General features: G+C 36.8%; 1 protein-coding gene across 4 annotated transcripts in view; it reads right to left on the bottom strand.

Moving 5' to 3' along the window:
- Positions 1 to 19059, bottom strand: part of AGPAT4 (1-acylglycerol-3-phosphate O-acyltransferase 4) — an 85787-nt gene that overhangs the window by 41178 nt on the left and 25550 nt on the right. For all 4 annotated transcript variants that reach the window (XM_087718209.1, XM_087718210.1, XM_087718211.1 and 1 more), the window contains one exon: positions 6800 to 7042. In XM_087718209.1, the coding sequence (XP_087574335.1) occupies positions 6800 to 6977 (178 nt within the window). In that variant the 5' untranslated portion in view covers positions 6978 to 7042. The remainder of the gene's footprint in view (positions 1 to 6799; positions 7043 to 19059) is intronic.

The raw sequence follows: 19059 nt of genomic DNA, 5'->3' as shown, positions 1-19059 counted from the left end.
GTGCATGCCCCTCACATGTGAACCCGCACATACATGGCAGGGACCAAAGACCAGCTGGCCGGCAGGAGGCGTGTGCATGTGTGGTGGAGCTGAACTGGGGTGGCGGCTCGCGTGCTCACAGAGAGCGTGCTGCATGCCACCTCTGGCACATATGCCATAGGTTCGCCATGATGAGTATAGAATGTCTGGATCCCCATCTGTTCTGTTTTGTATTTTTTTTTAATGTTTGTTTATTATTTATTATTTTAGCATTATTGGCTGAGGAATTCTGTGTCAGGCACAAAGAATCAGGATCAATCATAAGATTGCAGCATAGAACATTTATTCAAGTCTATACACAAGAATCTGGTCAACTAAAGTTCAAGACAAAATTGGCATCAGGTAACGGTAAAAGGAATTCAGGAGGGATTGGACTTGGAGTGCTTGTGGGAATGTAAAGACTCTAAACTAATTATTGCATTCTTTGACAAAGTGACAAAACTAGTGGACCATAGGAGTGCCGTTGATATAATTTACTTGGACTTCAGTAAGGCATTTGATAAAGTAGACCATAACCTACTACTAGATAAAGTAGAAAAATTTGAGTTAGACAGCATCACCACTAGATGGATTTGTAACTGGCTGACCAACCGCACTGAACCTGTAGTCCTCAATGGAACTGCATCTACATGGAGGGAAGTATGCAGTGATGTACCCCAAGGCTCTGCTTTAGGCCCAGTACTCTTCAACATCTTCATCAATGATTTGGATGAGGGGAGAAATGGGGAACTTATCAAATTTGCAGATGACACCAAGCTGGCAGGAATAGCCAACACTCCAGAAGACAGGCTTAAGATACAGAAGGATCTTGACAAATTTGAACATTGGGCACTATCTAATAAAATGAAATAAATAAAATAAAACCAAACCAAATTCAAGGCAAGAAAAACAAAATGCACAGGTACAGTACATGTCAGTGATGGCTAACCTTTTTTGGATCACGTGCCAAAAGCGGGGGGAGCGCAGGAGAGGGGTCATACATGGGCATGCCACACCCATAATGGCCTCTCCCCTCCGCTTTTGGTGTGCTTTTTTCACCACCACCTGGCTCCAGAGGCTTTCTAGGAGCCTGGGGAGGGCAAGAATAGCCTCCCCTTCCCCTCCAGAGGCCCTCTGGAGGATTCAAGAGCTTCCCTGAAGCCCCTGGAGGGCGAAAAATGGCCTTACGGACAAACCGGAAGTGACTTCCACTTTGTCCTTAGGGCCATTTTTCACCCTCCGGAGGCTTCAGGGAAGCCTCCTGAATCCTCCGGAGGGCAAAAAACGACCCTACAGGCAACCCAGAAGTGACTTCCGTTTTGCCTGGAGTGCTGTTTTTTCCTCTGGCGCCTTCAAAGGCTTCCTTGAAACCTCCAGAGCGTGAAAAATGGCCCAATGCGCAAACCAGAAGTCACTTCCTGAACTTCCAGTTTGCATGTTGGGTGGTTTTTTGGCCTACGGAGGGCAGAAAATGGCAAAAAAAAGGCCAAAGTCAGCTGGCCAGTGTGCACATGCATGCTGGAACTGACATGGCAATGTCTGGCATGTCCTAACAAATGGCTCCGCATGCCACCTGTGGCACATGTGTCATAGGTTCGCCATCATGGGTATATGTGATACCTTGCTCAACAGTTGTAACTGTGAGAGGGATCTTGGAGTCCTAGTGGACAACCATTTAAATATGAGCCAGCAGTGTGCAGCAGCTGCCAAAAAAGGCATCACAGTTCTAGGTTGCATAAACAGAAGATCACGTGAAATGTTACTACCATTTTATAATGCCTTGGCAAGGCCACACTTGGAATACTACATCCAATTTTGGTTACCACGATGTAAAAAAGATGTGAAGATTCTAGAAAGAGTGCAAAGAAGAGCAACAAAGATGATTGGGGGACTGGAGGCTAAAACATATGAAGAACGGTTGCAGGAACCGGGTATGTCTTGTTTAATGAAAAGAAGGACTAGGGGAGACATGATAGCAGTGTTTCAATATCTCAGGGTTTGCCACAAAGAAGAGGGAATCAAACTATTCTCCAAAGCACCTGAGGGTAGAACAAGAAGCAATGGGTGGAAACTAATCAAGGAGAGAAGCAACTTAGAACTGAGGAGAAATTTCCTGTCAGTTAGCAGTTCGAAAGCATACAAATGTAAGTAGATAAATAGGTACCATCTGTTTTCACCTTCTGAGAAATGAACCTGTTTGAAGTGGCAAAGGAACTGACAATCAAAACAAAATAACGTTTCAATTTGGAGGTTTTCAAATTACTTCAAAATTATTTACAGCATCAGAGCCTCTTTCCCAAAAATATATTTCAAGTAACAATACAACTTAAAATGTTGCATGGATAGTGCCTCCACAATTTTACGAGTTGTGTAAAATCTGCAGTTGATGGGGGATAAGAGATTATGTGTAACCTGATTAGCTATGAGCTAAAATATACAGTCATTACTTTCAACAGTGAGGTTCTTTATAGTAAAAGACATTGAAATTCATTTGTGCCACAATGTTCTGTCAATCAACAATAAATTTTTAAGGGACTGCTACAATAGAACAACAGAACTTTTCTCTTTTAAATCAAGTGACAGGGAAAGAAGAAATTAAATTGTATCAGCAATGTACTGGAGCTTGTACAACCATTACTTCCTTATTTATTTATTTTACTTTACTGATTCTATTCACTCTATTGATTACCAATAAAATAATAAATGAAAGGAGCAGATGAAAAAAAAGAATTCAATTAGTCAGTGAAACATAAGATTAGTAGGTTCAGATTACTCAGTAATCTTAGAGCCATATTAATTGCAAATCTCTTGGGCTAATGTCTACTGACAATTGTTTATGCCAAGTACCTTCACTATTATCCAGGAAGAAAACAGCATACAGCAGAGCTTCCCACAAACAGTATCTATTGCAGTATGCAGCCAAATATAAGTAAATAAATAACAGTAAAAGTGCCACATTGTAGTTAGAAAAATACAACTGGGGGATTTGGAGAGCCTTGTCTTCTTTTTAAAATATACCCTAGATCACGGTTGTCAAACTCGCCACGTCATGTTGCTGTCATATGAGGTTTCATGACATTTCCCCATTTGCGAAGCTGGAGTGGGCATCGCTTATGCCTATCCAGCCCGCCTGCCGCGTGTTTGACATGCCTCGCCTAGATGTATACTTCAATCATCACCTCAATATATCTGCAGAGATCTTCCATAGCTGAATCAATTCCAACAACAAGAGATGGAATTGCGTGTGAAGATGGCAATTTTCTGACAGTGAAAATTTCACCCCATGGCTTTGCCTCCCACTCTTTCATCACTTCCTTTCTTCAAAGTCAAGGCAGCTATGGTGTTTTGTCACTATTTTTTTTTATTTGAACAGAGAAATAGCACTGAAGCTCCCACTCTAGGAAGTATTCCACGAAAACAAAAACAAATAGGAGGAAGGGAAGTACTCTCTGGATGCTTCTTCTACTATTGCTCAGCTCATAGAGGGTACTAGAAAGTTGCAAAAACAGCATCAATGATGGCACTCACTGGTCTTCTGAACTTGAATGAATATGCAACTTTGTGCTTAACTGGTGATGTGGCTGTATACTCAGACTATTATTGCAACTACATAACTCTTTGTACTATTATTGCAGTCAAAAACTTTACAAAATGACTAAGAAAAGTCAAGATAATTTATTATAACATCTTTCCTAAATATTTATTCTTCTACAACAAATCAAAGCTTGTGATCAGAGAGAAAACTTTGAAAACTATACATGAACTTAATCCCAAACTCTTGGCTAGGTAGCTCACATACTTGTCATACACAATTAAGTGTCAGTGTTTGGTTCCCTATCAATATGCAAGGTTATAAATTCTGGCTTCTTTTAGAGTAAGCCATATCTCTGCTTTTGAACTGATCTGGACAGAATGATTCCCAACAATATAAATCATCATATTTGCAAAAACACAGAATTTTCCAGAGACCTGGATTATTATGTTCAAAACAATCCATACAAATGAGAAAAGACTAGAAATTCAGTTGTAAAATGCTTCTTAAAATATAAACTGATAGCACAACATTATGTATGTTTAATCAGAATTAAATCTCAGTGAATTCATCTTCTTCTAGAATAGCAAACATGGGATTATAGCTTAAACATTCTTGATTCAGATACATTTTATACTAGATAATTTGAAAGTGTTATAGGGTTATAAAGTATTTCAATCAGATAAAAATGACTCATTTTCTTTAAAAATGATTTGTTCTGATATTTATTAGGGAAAGAAGGATTTATGATTCTTGTCCTAATTTCTGTAATTGTTAAAAACAAAAACAAAAAAAACCTGAAGCACAGCAGAAATAGTTTGTTATTCTCTCCAAGGACAGAGTTAGCATAAAATCTACCTCCTCTGAACATCTCTCCTCATTAGTGATTATTCTTTCTTATTAACAAAATCTTTATTAATAAGTATACATCCCTAGGGAGGCTCACTAGGCTCATTTTCTGGCTTGACAAGCAAAGGAGAATAATAAATTCATTAAAAAGGATGCATTTAAATTCATAAAAAGCATATTGCCACAATGCTCACTTCTTTTAGTTTCAGTTGAGTACTGGTTTTTAGGAGGGCAAGGGAAGGGGAGATTATATGAGAAATAGAAACTATGGTTGGCCCTTTTAGTTTAGGGCAACTAAACTCCTCTAAACTCCTCTGAAAATGTTACCTAGCATGGTAATAAAATGTTTGGAAACCAACCCACAAGCTCGAAGACTAAACCTTCACCCTCACAAATATATATTTAAGTCCTATTTTTAAAAAAATCAGACCAAAAAGAAACCAGAGTCTGTAAAACATAAGGAATTTCCAAAGGGAAATTACACCAAGACCATGGTGGATCTTAAGAGGCTTATTGGATTTTCTTAAGTAATACTTATTCTACAAGTAACCCTCAACTTACAGCTACAATTGGAACTTGAACTGCCATCACTAAGCAATATGGTCATTAAGTGAGTTGCACTTGATTTTACAACTTTTCTGCCAGTGTTATTTGTTCAGTGTATCACTGTGATCATTAAGTGGGTTTGCTTGTAAGGAGCCCCTGGATGGTAATACATGACAATTATGTGACCTTGGGACATTTAGGTAAATATATGCTGATTGCCAAGCACCTGAATTTTGATCATGTGACCACAGGGACACTGCAATGTTTAAGTATGAAGACAAATTGTAAATGTGAGGATCAGTCTTAAATCACTTTTTTGATGCCTTTGGAACTTCGACAGGTTGTTAAGTCATAAGTTGAGGGCTACCTGTACTTACTATCATTAATACTGTTTCTAAGCATTTATGGGAGGATTTATATCTTGAAAACAGGATGCAAATAATGACAATGTATGTAAGCAATTATAGAAAGAAGGGAGAGGAAAAAATACTACTTTGGCCAACTGAAACTAATGTTTATGAAGAAAAGGGATTACATGTCTTAAGAACAATGTATTGTATTCATTCTATATTTAAAGGACTACACACTCCCTATGCACAAAAAGAAGAAATGGATATAGCTAAGTGAGAGCCATACCATTAATGAAATTCAACACTGATTCTACTCTACAGAGAAGAATTATCAGCAGGAACAGTAGACAATTTTGACCAAATAGTAAGGGCAGGCTATCACTTTGGGGGTGGACACACAGTGGAAAGTTTGAGAATATGTGGTGGGGTATGTTACCTTAGGATGCTCTCTATATTTTTAATGGGACTTTTGTGAATCCCCCAATCATTGCTGGAAATAAATATGATGATAGAGGCTGAAGTTTGCTTGAAGCAAACCTCTCTCTTTCTCTCTCTTTCAAAGGGAAAGCAGTGAGTTAGATAATTTAATAAGGAAAATTCTGGGGACATGTTGTTGCTTGTCAGAAAGATTAAGGGATTGTGGGACAATGCATAGACAATGAATTAAGTTTTCAGGGAGAAGCTGTGATAAAGTCAAGGAACAATAACTGTTAGCCGATCAAGAGAAACTCTACAACAATAGTTCAAAGTTAAGCCGGTGCTGAAAAAAGTGACTTACAACCAGCCCTTAGAACCATTGTAGTGTTTCCATGAACGCATGATCAAAATTTGGGTGGTTGACCACCAGCATGTATTTACAATGATTGCAGCATTCTGGAATCACATGACCACTATTTGTGATCTTCCCAGGGGGCTTCTGACAATCAAAATCAATGGGGAAAATCGAATTCATTTAACAACCATAATTTGCTAAATGAACACAGCAGAAAGGTCATAAAACCCGGGCACAACTCTCTTAACATCCTTTAGTGATGAAAGTGTTTGTCCCAATTGTACTCTTAAGGATTACCTACACTGCAAAAGAAGCAATAAAAACACTTGACTGCACTTTTGAGTGTTGATAATTCTTGCTTTTTCTTTTAGAAAAAATATACATGAATTTGGAGGTCTCCCTCCATGAAAAACACTGCCTCAGAAAAGTTCTGCAGTATATATATTATTCTGCTAATGCACCATCTATCTGTGTAGCTACCTTTGTCATATTTCTCAATAATTAACTTTAGAGCAGCTGAACTCACATTAGTATAGTATATGAAGTATAGGTCCAAGGAAAGAGAATTTGCAGAAAAGAAAAATGAAAAACAAATTCATTATTAATATATGTTTTTCCAGGACTGCATTTCTAAAAGTGTTTCAGTAAAATATCTTTTTTTTTTCACTTTTAAAATCCGTCTGCTCTAAATAACACTATTAAACCAAAGGTAAGAATATAAAAACATCTTACGGCTTGTAAGAGAATATGACAGCTTGCAGTTGATTTTTCTGAAAAGTTGCTTGTTGAATGGCCAGAGAATTAGTGTGAAGAGTTGAATGAAGTTGATTATCAGTCCTGACACTATAAATATATAACTCAAAATAAGATGACAAATAAATTGAGACTTCAGAAATCCAATGATGTCCATGGTTTAACGCAGGAAGGCAAATCTTCCAGAAAAGGAGAAAATAGTTCTCAAATTTGGAACGGTAACTGTAGAAAGACAAGAGAACCGTAACATTAGAAATAATACACATGGAGTCCCTGCATTGCTTTCCTAATCATTTTACTTTAAATTGCCCTCTCCTAAATACACTATTACTTCTATCTTAAAGTAATTTAAACACGTACCCTGAAATAAACACCTGTGTATAATATGAAGAACGAATCTGCAATGTGCAAAAAAACCCAACCAGGAATATACCGTAGCTGCTTGCTCAAACTCCTTGCGTTTCTTTCTTTTTTTTAATAACATTTTTATTTTCAGACAAAGACAAACACACAACACATATAACATAAAGCATCTCCAACTACACACAGTGTGTCAATTGGTTACAAGGTGTTTCTGTGTCCTTTCCAGTCAATACTTGAATTTTATCAAAATTCACATATTGACTATCAAGATAACTTTGTATACAATGTTATTATGCTTTCTCCTATTCTGAGTCATTCTATCATTTTAGCATTGATAACATTCTCTAATAATTTTTGATTCCATGTTTCCCCCGATTAGTAGTATCGTGAATCTAATATACATGTATACAAATTGTTATAATTGTTAAACATCCATTAAGCCTTGCTATTATTACATCCTTTCAACATAAGGCATATTAAATTTGAAGTAACTTTATATTATGACATTTTATTACATCATCTTGAAATCATCCAATGATATTACATCTTTATATTCTATTCTATATAAAATTGTTTATCTTTTATAAAAAGGCTTTTCAACATCATCTCCATAATCCTCATTTACAGTATTGTATAAAATTTCATATCAATCTAGTATATTGTATAAAATTTCATTATCAATCTAGTATATATAAATGTTTTTTTATCATTATTAATCATTTATTTGACTATAGCTCTTATTACATTGTACATAGCACTCAAAATTTAACTACATTTAACTAAAATTTATTGTGACATTTCATTTCATCATTCTGCATCCTTCCAGAGATAGTGTAGTCCAATATTTCTTGCCATTTGTAAAGTCTGTATTCTAAGTGTTTTCTTGATAAGTCTTATGTGGACTTCTCTTAAGAACGAGAAGAACTTGTTGTTCATTGCATGTCTTATAAGAATTTGAAACCCTCTATCTGCTCTTTTTTTCAGCTTAACTTTTGTTATCATTAGTGTTTCTGCCGAGATTACTCTCATTATTTCTGCCAAATTTTCTTTCCTTTTTTCATCTATTTTCTGACATCTAAAATAAAGTTCCGGTTCATCGATTTCTCCTTTCTGTATTTCACACTTGTCATTTCCCTCCAGTCTCAGTTTGCTTTCAGTGTCAACACTTTTCTTATCACGTTCATATGTCTGTTATTTTTTCAGCTCTGTCCTCAAACTTCATCACTGTCGCTGTACTTTCTGTATTTTTAACTATATTTTCAAGTCTCTTTTCAATTATCTCTGTAATTATTAAAACTTTTTTAATTTCTAAAAAAATTCTTTGCAAAGTTAGTGCCTTTACTTCTTCACGTTGTGCCATTTTCCAGGTTATAAACTCTGCCAAAACATCTGAGACTTTTTAGGTCAAACAAATTCAGTGACGTTTTTCAAATCAAAGCTTTCTCTTTCCTTCAAAGGAACACCTGTATCAACAAAACGTTTTCCACTGAGCCTTTCAGTAAACAAAGCTTATAGCTTTATCAGATATTGCCAAGCCTCTAGCCACTAGATGGCAGTGTTACCACTTTTCCATTTGTTTCTGCCTCTCTCTGTAAACACCAAGTTCTGAGAGAGGTAAAAAAAAGTTTAAAAATTACGCTCCATCCAAGCCTTACGAGAGAAGAAGCTTTTAATCCACGAATACAAAAAAATGGAAAAGAGAGAGCAGAAGATCTAGCTGGAGAATTCTGGGAGTTGAAGTCCACAAGTCTTAAAGTTGCCAACTTTGGGAACCACTGGTATAGAGGAAGAAGGAAAAAAAGAGACCAGCTTAAAAGTAAGAGGCATTTGTAAAAAGTCCATACATAGAAAACAAACAAAGTTAAGGTAGAAAAGATAACACGATAGTCATAAATCAGGGTTAATTCGCCACTTATTTTCTTCTTTCTTCAATTTTATGTTAAATTCCAATTCTTTTGAGTTTTCCCTTCTCTAATAATAAAAAAAATTGTCACCATATTGACACTACTCCTGTACTGCTTCTGTTTCAACCTTCTGCAGCCATTTTGGCTGCTTCTCTTGTAGCTGGCAAAAAGAGCTTTCTCCTGGATCAATCAGGGGCTTTGCGATGCCCCTGAGATCAGCAGGACATGCTCTTCTCTATCACTGTTCCTTCAGAACAGTTTAGGTCCAAAAGGACAGTCCAGGAACAGAGATATCGACAGCAATCCTGGAGCCCCAAGATTGCATCTCGTTTCATTGTGATGTCAAGCCCTGCCGAAAACGCCTCGCCTTTCTATAGAACTCAACATTTTAGTTTTAAAATATGATATTTGTTAATAGTTCAAAAAAAAAGTATCTTATTCACAGCAGTAATAAGTACAGGGCTTGGAAAGCATGATTTGATTAAAAAAACATTTCAGAATGTTCTTCTTTGCTGCCAAGATCATATAAAACATGCTAAACTGCAGTGTTATTTGGAAAATTATAGGTTATTTCTGTCAGTTCTTTTAAAAAATTGACAAATCGTTTAAAATTTACTGACATAAGGTTCTAAAATTTCTAAATGCTACTATTACTCTTTCCAAGCAATAAAAAAAATATATTTGCATTTCTTTTCCACTTTAACTTGGGGAATTTTTCAAAAACTTACATATGCTATTTGAGCAAAGCATAAGATCCTATTATTGATATTATTAACCCTTCACCTATATTGCAAGGTCATATGTGTGTGTGTGTGTGTGTGTGTGTGTGTGTGTGTGTGTGTGTGTGTGTTGCATTTGTGCTGATAAATAAATAAAGGGAGACTAGTATAGATCTATTTCAAGCTATTTAGCTCTCATCAGCTAGCCATACCCTTACTGGGAATCGAACCTGGGCTGTATTACATATCAGGCAGTTATATTAGCCACTAAGCCACAGGCTCTCTTCCTTTATCAGGTATGTGTATGTATATGTGTTCAAATGTTTTATTTCATTTTTCATTTTCATTTCATACATTCACATATATACTGTGCCTGATTGAGGCCATGTAACATTGAGCAATAAACACAACCCTCCTTGTATTCCCCAAAATACAAAACCAATATAGCACTTCAACCCTCCATACACCCTTTCTTTCTCCCCCCTCCAACTTTCCTTTCTCCCCTCCAACATTCCCCTCTCCTACTTCCCCTCCCCCTCTAACACTCCTTTCTCCCCCTCCCTTCCATCTCACCCTCCTTCCATACCTCTCTCACTCCCTCTCTGCCCCTCCCTCTTCTTTCCCTCTGCTCCTCACTTCGTGTATTTCTACTATTCATCGATATATTCAGCTTCTTATTTTATACTAGAATTAAAGGGGGGGAAAAGGCAACAGTATACAAGTGCATTCATGTTGTTTTAAAAACTGGCACAAACTATATTTCCCCCCTCCCCCCTCCCCCCTATGACCCCACCTCCCTTCCCCCCTTCCGACTTCCCAGAGCCCGTACCCGGTATAGCTTTTTATCAAACACAGTCTAGAATGTATTAAAACCAAGTAAGTTAAGAAAGAAAAAAGAAAAAAAAAGTGATAAAGAAAAAACAGGGAAAAGAAAAAAGAATAAGAAAGAAAAGGTCAGTAAAATCTCTGCATTGAACTCAGCTTCTTACCGTTACACAAACTTAAGCAGTTTACATTGTTCCTAATCTTAATTAATTAATTACCTGCAGGATTTCAAAATGTATTAAAACCAAATAAATTAACCAAATAGAACTCTTCTCTAGCTAGGGGCCTTATCTCTTTATCTAAATATCTATCTGTCCAAACCCTTAATTTGTCCCCTTTGTGCCTCCTTCCTCTATAACAAATTTAGATACATTTCAAATTTTTCTTTTGGTTTTCTCTTCCAACTCTTTTCGTTTTTGCCTTTGTTTTGTGTCTATATATATAGACTCCTTATCAGCCAGCCAGGGTGGGAGGTATATACTTAAAGTCACAATATGATAAGGAGTCGTTCTCTGTAGCTCAAAAGGTTAACTCCCTGCCTGGGAGGCAATGGAGCACAGGTTCGATTCCCAAACTTGGGTATGGCTAGCTGATGAGAGCTAAATAGCTTGAAATAGATCTATACTAGTCTCCCTTTATTTATTTATCAGCATAAATATAACAAATGTAACAAAAAAGGCAACAGTAAAAAAATATTGGGTTTCTGTCTGGATGGTCTCTTGTGACGAGCCTAATGACAGAGAGTGGAAGTGTGACCTTCCTCCCATACTTGGGCATACCAGGGGTTGTGACTTTAAGTATATATATATATCTATATATCTATATATATCTATCTATATCTATCTATCTATCTATCTATCTATCTATCTATCTATCATCTATCTATCTATCTATCTATCTATCTATCTATCTATCTATCTATATATATATATATATATATATATATATATATAGATGATATAGATATAGATATAGATAGATAGATAGATAGATAGATATAGATATATATAGATATATATATACTTAAAGTCACAACCCCTGGTATGCCCAAGTATGGGAGGAAGGTCACACTTCCACTCTCTGTCATTAGGCTCGTCACAAGAGACCATCCAGACAGAAACCCAATATTTTTTTACTGTTGCCTTTTTTGTTATATATATATAGTGTGTATATATGTACACACACACACACACACACACACACACATATATTTTATATTCATCAGTACTCCTCTCATATATGCTTTACCTAGATCTCCTACAAATTCCCTGGATATACCCTTATTCATGTTCCAAACAGTGTATTCAGATAACAATTTTTACAATCATTAATATGCTTTCTGTATCAGAATAAGCTCCCATTCGACCTCCAAGACCTTCTTGCCTACACTACACTTCCCAATTGCGTCCAAACTGGGTTGTGATCCAAGAGAACCCTCACTGCAATCTTTGTCTTCTTCACCCTAGAAAATAAATCATTAGTGATTTGTATAAAAATTCAAAGTTGTCCATCAAGTCTTTTTAAATCCAATGCAATATATCTTCCAAAGAGATCTGCCTCAGTTCGTTCAGCCTTAATGTCTCTTCTTCAGTATACAACTATACCATTTTTCTTTTGCGTAGCAAAAGTCCCAAAATATTGGCCAAATTCGAGATTGAGCAAATATTTTAAATCAGTTAGTTTAATATAATTCTCTTACAGATAAGTCATATTGTTTTTGAGCTGTTTGAAATAGCAAAATATTTTCTTTCTCTTTTATAATGAGTTCAGACATAACTCCTTAATCAATGGCTGATGATTATTAAGGTTGTTGCAGTCTGCCTTGTTTTCCCATTCGTCTGGTAGTCGTACGGCTAGATCCTTGTTCTCTGGTCTCCTGCCCTTCCGGAAGGGAAAAATGATGCTTTCTGTCTTGTAGTTGTGTGATTTGTTGTTTATCTTGTCCTTCTTGTTGTCTTTCTCCAGGTCCAGATGATTCAGGGTGTCCCACCTTCAGGGTCTTATGATAGAAATCTCGGGCTTCCCATACAGAGTTGAGACGATATTTTTGCTCACCGAATGTAATTATAATACCAAATGGCACCTCCCATCTATACTGTATCTGACGGTTTCTGAGTTCTTTGACTAGAAAGGCGTAGTCTCTCCTGGCTCTTAACATTTGGGGTGGTATTTCTTTGAAGATAATCAAGTCCTGTCCGCCAATTTGTAACTTGGTATTATAAGACTCTTGTAGTATCGCATTTCTAGACTCTCTTGTAGCAAAGTATATAATTACATCTCTGGGAAGCTGTCTCTGTTTTGCCGTCCACGAGTTCTGACGATAAATTTTTTCGATCTGCCAGTCAAAGTTGCTTCCCGGTCTTCCCACCAGACGACTGAAGGCCTCTGAAAAAATCTGTTTCAAGTTCTCCTGTTTATAATTTATCATAACAATTTGTTTTTCTGCATTTTCAGCTTTTTGTTGCATCACTTCAATTTTGGATGTCAGGTTGGTGTTGGCTTCCTCCAGAAGCTCTAGCTTATCTTCCATTCCAGCAACATACTCTGTCAGTACAGTTACAAGTCCTACCATATCATCCTTTGTTTTAGCAATCCTGGTATCAAGCTTATCACATAAGTCTGTAATAAGTTGCTTCATCTCCTCTCTAAATTCTCTAAGAGTCTCAAAAAGAAATTCTTTCGTTAGCAAATCTCCAGTAGGGGGCGTAGAAGGTAAAAGCTGCGACTTTGTGCCAAATGCATGAGGTGTATTGCTAAAAGGACGTCTCCCCGACTTTGATTTTGGTGCCATTATTTCTTTTCTTCAAACAATTATTCAACAGTTATTCAAACTCGGCTGGCCCGTTATTTAGCTTACAAGGGAAGAAAGTATTATGTCCCCCCTAATTTGTTCGTAGAAGTTTTTCAAAAGATGTCAGAAAAAAGCGTTATAACAAGGCAAGTTTCAAAAGATTAGCATTGTAATGAAACAGTTCATATTCGTCTGTGTTTAGAGTGTCCCTTTATTGACAAGGAGGCTTTGGAGCTTTTAAAAATTGATAAGAGAGAAAAAGGAATTCTTGGTAGGTCTTCAAAGAAACAAATCTAATTAGTCAGAGAATGCTATCTGGCTGTTTCTTTGATCTTTCTCTCTGTCAGTCGTGCCAGGGAATTAGAGATATACCATTATAGCAAATGCAGAAGCTACAAAATCGCCATCTTGAAAACAATTACACAAAGGAGCTTTTATAGCATTGAAGCTAGGATTTTCTCTAGAAAGAGCAAATAAAGTTCTCAGGTCCGGTCTCTGCTTGTATTAATTTCAGATAAAATAGTTTCAAAAATTGTCCTGGGGGGGGGGGGGGGGTTCCTTGCCTTGTGCTGCAAAAAACAGCTGAGATTTTCTGGCCGGAGGTATGACTCAGCTTTGGCCGTCTCTCCCCTTCTGTTCGCAGCAAAAAAAAACAAAAAAAAACTGCAAACTTCAAAGAAAGCTCTTACCGGCTGGGTCACTAACTGTTATCTTCTTGCCTGAAGAAACAGATATCTACTGATATTAAGTAGATAACGAACCAGAAATCTGGGGGCAGCTCACTTGAGCCGCCTGCGATGGCAAGGTCCCTACCCGGAAGCCCTGTGTGTGTGTGTGTGTGTGTGTGTGTGTGTGTGTGTGTGTGTGTGTGTATATATATATATTATATAACTGTATTATATATATATATAATACAGTTATATAATACATACATACATACATACATACATACATACATACATGTATATATATATATATATATATATATATATATATATATATATATAATACAGTTATATAATAAATACATACATACATACATACATACATACATACACACACACACATATATATATATATATGTGTGTGTGTGTATGTATGTATGTATGTATGTATGTATGTATTATATAACTGTATTATATATATATATACATGTATGTATGTATGTATGTATGTATGTATGTATTATATAACTGTATTTTATATATATATATATATATATATATATATATATATATATATATATATATATATATATATATATATATATATATATATATATATATATATGTTATATTTATGCTGATAAATAAATAAAGGGAGACTAGTATAGATCTATTTCAAGCTATTTAGCTCTCATCAGCTAGCCACACCCTTACTGGGAATCGAACCTAGCTGATGAGAGCTAAATAGCTTGAAATAGATCTATACTAGTCTCCCTTTATTTATTTATCAGCATAAATATAACAAATGTAATAAAAAGGCAACAGTAAAAAATATTGGGTTTCTGTCTGGATGCTCTCTTGTGACGAGCCGAAGACAGAGAGTGGAAGTGTGACCTTCCTCCCATATTTGGGCATACGAGGGGTTGTGACTTTAATATATATATATATACACACAAAAAGGCAACAGTAAAAATATTGGGTTTCTGCCTGGATGGTCTCTTGTGACGAGCCGAAGGACAGAGAATGGAAGTAGTGATCTTCCTCCCATATTTGGGCATACCGGGGGTTGTAAAAGAAATCTTATGTATGTGTGTGTGTGTGTGTGTGTGTGTGTGTGTGTGTGTGTGTGTGTGTATGTATATGTATATGTATATGTATATGTATATGTATATGTATATGTATATATATATATATCTCACACACACAGACACACACACACTATTGCTACATGAACAAATCAATAGAAAAGCTTAGTGACTGATGAAACCAGACTATGCGGTTTTCTTGCAACATCAAGTTAAGAGAGAACAATTGGCAAAGTCACTCAGATAACTTTCAAGCCTTAAGAACAGTCTCCCAGCTTCTAATCCAGTGCCTTTGAGGACTATTTAAAATTACACTCTTGTGAATGTTATGTCTATCTGTGAGTCCAGCACTAGCATTCAAATCCCAAACACATTTCAGAGAGTTGCATAAATTCAAGTCTACATGACTTTATGATACTTATAGAAACTGAGTAAAAAAACATCATAATGCGAGAAAATCAACCCACATTTAAAAGAAAACTGAATTGTGTGTTCTCTTAGTTATTTTAAAGTAATTTATTAGTTAACAGTGCTCTATCCTAATTCAGAACTATCAGAGAAACTTTCAGGATAGTTCAAGTTTACTTTCTCAGGTGCCTCTATAATTTTTTGAAATTGTGAAACCGATTTACTTTCTGAAGCAAAACACAGAAGTTGCCCAAATTATGAGGCTGCATGGTATAGATTAGGAATCTGGTAAGCCTATCTATAAAGGACTGAAGTAGTAAAAAGAAATGCATCGGAGTAAAGGGGGATAACTACTGAAATCAGAATACTATTTATTCCTTTATTATATTCACTTTTTGGTACTGAATATGATTTATGGACAGACTACCTCAGATTACTTTTGGGCAATTATTATTTGCAGAAATCAGCCTTCCCACATATTTAGTGCCATAAGTTAAGAGGAGGAATAAAGATGCAAACTGTTCAGGAGCTGCAAACAAGAGAAGCATTTGCCATAGTTCTCAATAACTTTTTTAAAAAAATAGCTGGGCATCCAATTAGCAATCCCGATCTTTTCACTTTTTTGTTTTATTTCACCTGAAAGTTTGCTGAACCAAACTTTCCTAGAACCAATATAATAAGTATATTCTCTTCCCATATTATGCACATAATATGTTACAATATATTGGTTACATATTGTTTTTCACATAATAGTCACATCCAAAGAATAAATCAGACAAGGTACGGATGTTCTAAGCAGTATTGCTGAACCTTTTCAGCACCAAGTGTTGAAATGGCAGTGCATGTGCGTGCGGGAACACTGCAAACTGGAAGAGTAGCTCCCCAGCACTTATGCTCGTGACAAAATGCTGAGCTTCCGTTTTCCAACGCAGTTTCTGACACACATGCATGTGCGAAGACCAGCTGGCCAGTGTGCATGTGCATGCTGGAAACCAGAAGCTCAGAAGCATGTGTGCTGGGGAACTGCTTGTCCAGTTTCCGGCACTTCTGTGCGTGTGAAGACCAGCTGGAATCCAGAAAAGCAACGGGCGATGGCTGGTGTACCCGGAGAGATGGCTCTGTGTGCCACACAGGTTCGCCATCATGGCTCTAGAGTCTAGACCCCTTTCCTGAAATCTTGCCACATACTGGGACCTCAGAAGTGTGTCTTTTCTGTGGCTGCTCCTACATTGAGAATATCCCTACCCCATGGGATTCGGCAAGGCCCCACCCTCATTAAGATCTAGCTTTTTACCAAGGCTAAGATTGTAAAGATAGAAGTATGGAATGAGAACAACTGGAGCTTGCTGCAGGGTATCCCAAAGGGATGATTAAAGTACAGGGTTTTTGTTTTTAATCATTTTATTGTTTTATGACTGTTTTATAGCCATTGGTTTTACTGATGCTGTGAGCAGCCCAGAGTTGCTTAAGATGGGCAGCAATATAAATCCTTTAAATAAATAAATAATACATTATTTTAAAAAAAACCAAGTTGCTAAAATGATGAGAATGTCATTTTCTAATATTACCAGGGATGCTGTAGGGTGCATTTCTGGTACGTATGAAGTCAAGAGTTTCCTAAAATAGGAAAGCTGAAGTCAAGTCAAGTGAAGTATTTGTGGAAATCCAATTTAAGAGTTGTAAATAGTTGGACAGGAATTGGCAGAGATTTAAAATTATAAGCATGCAATAGGAACAAAAATGCCAAAAGCTCTTAATCATCACCTGCACTTTGAAGAGTTTAAAGCAGAAGATAAGGTTTGAAAAAAGAAAGATAACAGAGACCAGGTACTGCACTGTTCCAACTCATGTTATTTTCGTCTACTGACCATCTAATAAGACAGCACAAGAAAAAAATAGTTCCATCATTAATTGCTAACATTTTAGGGATTGAATACTTCATGTGCATGAATGCCATAAATCAGATTTGGATTGATGGAGCACAATCTCTGAGTAAAACTCAGACACATGATATTAGTGTTCCAATATCTCAGGGGTTGCCACAAAGAAGAGGGAATCAAACAATTCTCCAAGGGAACTGAGGGTAGAACAAGAAGCAATGGGTGGAAACTAATCAAGGAGCGAAGCAACTTAGAACTGAGAAGAAATTTACAGTATATGTGGTACCTTGCTCAATAGTAGTAACTGTGAGAGGGATCTTGGAGTCCTAGTGGACAACCATTTAAATATGAGCCAGCAGTGTGCAGCAACTGCCAAAAAAGTCATCACAGTTCTAGGCTAAATAAACAGAGGGATAGAATCAAGATCACGTGAAGTGTTAATACCACTTTATAATGCCTTGGTAAGGCCACACTTGGAATACTGCATCCAATTTTGCTCGCCATGATGTAGAAAAGATGTGGAGACTCTTGAAAGAGTGCAAAGAAGAGCAACAAAGATGATTAGGGGATTGGAGACTAAAACATATGAAGAACGGTTGCAGGAACTGGGTATGTCTAGTTTAATGAAAAGAAGGACTAGGGGAGACATGATAGCAGTGTTCCAATATCTCAGGGGTTGCCACAAAGAAGAGGGAGTCAAACTATTCTGCAAGGCACCTGAGGGTAGAACAAGAAGCAATGGGTGGAAACTAATCAAGGAGAGAAGCAACTTAGAACTGAGGAGAACTTTTCTGACCGTTAGAATAATTAATCAGTGGAACAGCTTGCCTCCAGAAGTTGTGAATGCCCCGACATTGGAAGTCTTTAAGAAGATGTTGGATAGCCATTTGTCTGGAACGGTATAGGGTTTCCTGCCTAGGCAGGGGGTTGAATTAGAAGACCTCCAAGGTCCCTTCCAACTCTGCTATTGTATTATATTATATGTTTGATGAGTGACATGGTATATGACATGGCATTGAACGTGAATCAAATTTAATAGAAAATTAAGCCAGCCAAGCAATGATTTGAAACACTCCCAATTTATATCGCAGGAATATAATTCATACAGGTAGTCCTCGATTTACAACTACAATTGAGCCCAAAATTTATGTTGCTAGCAGAGAAATTTGTTAAGTGAGTTTTGTCCCACTTTACCACCTTTCTTGCCACATTTGTTAAGTGAATTACTGCGTTGTTAAGTTAGTAACACAGTCTTTAGGTAAATCTAGCTTCCCCATTGACCTTGGCAGAAGGTCACAAAAAGGGATCACATGACCCCGGGTCTCTGCATCCATCATAAATATGAGTCAATTGCCAAACATTGCCAAAAGGGAATTAACCTTGGGAACAAAAATTGGATACAGTCGCAGGACAACCCAATTATTGTGGAATGTACAAAGATCCGACTTGGAGGACAACGCCCCCAGTTCAGAGATGTGATGGGCTGAGGTGACTGCCACAAGGAACACTACCTAAAGGGTTACGAACTTCAGGTCAACCGTCCTCAGAGGTTTGAATGGTGCTCCTGTCATTGCTTGGAGAACCGTAGTGAGGCTCCAT

This window comes from Thamnophis sirtalis, unplaced genomic scaffold (genome assembly GCF_051295495.1).
Source record: "Thamnophis sirtalis isolate CommonGarterSnake01/CBP01778 unplaced genomic scaffold, rThaSir2_p1.2 scaffold_6, whole genome shotgun sequence".
Classification (NCBI taxonomy): Eukaryota; Metazoa; Chordata; class Lepidosauria; order Squamata; family Natricidae; genus Thamnophis; species Thamnophis sirtalis.
Note: the sequence above shows the minus strand (reverse complement) of the source record. Positions and strands in the feature narration are given on the sequence as shown.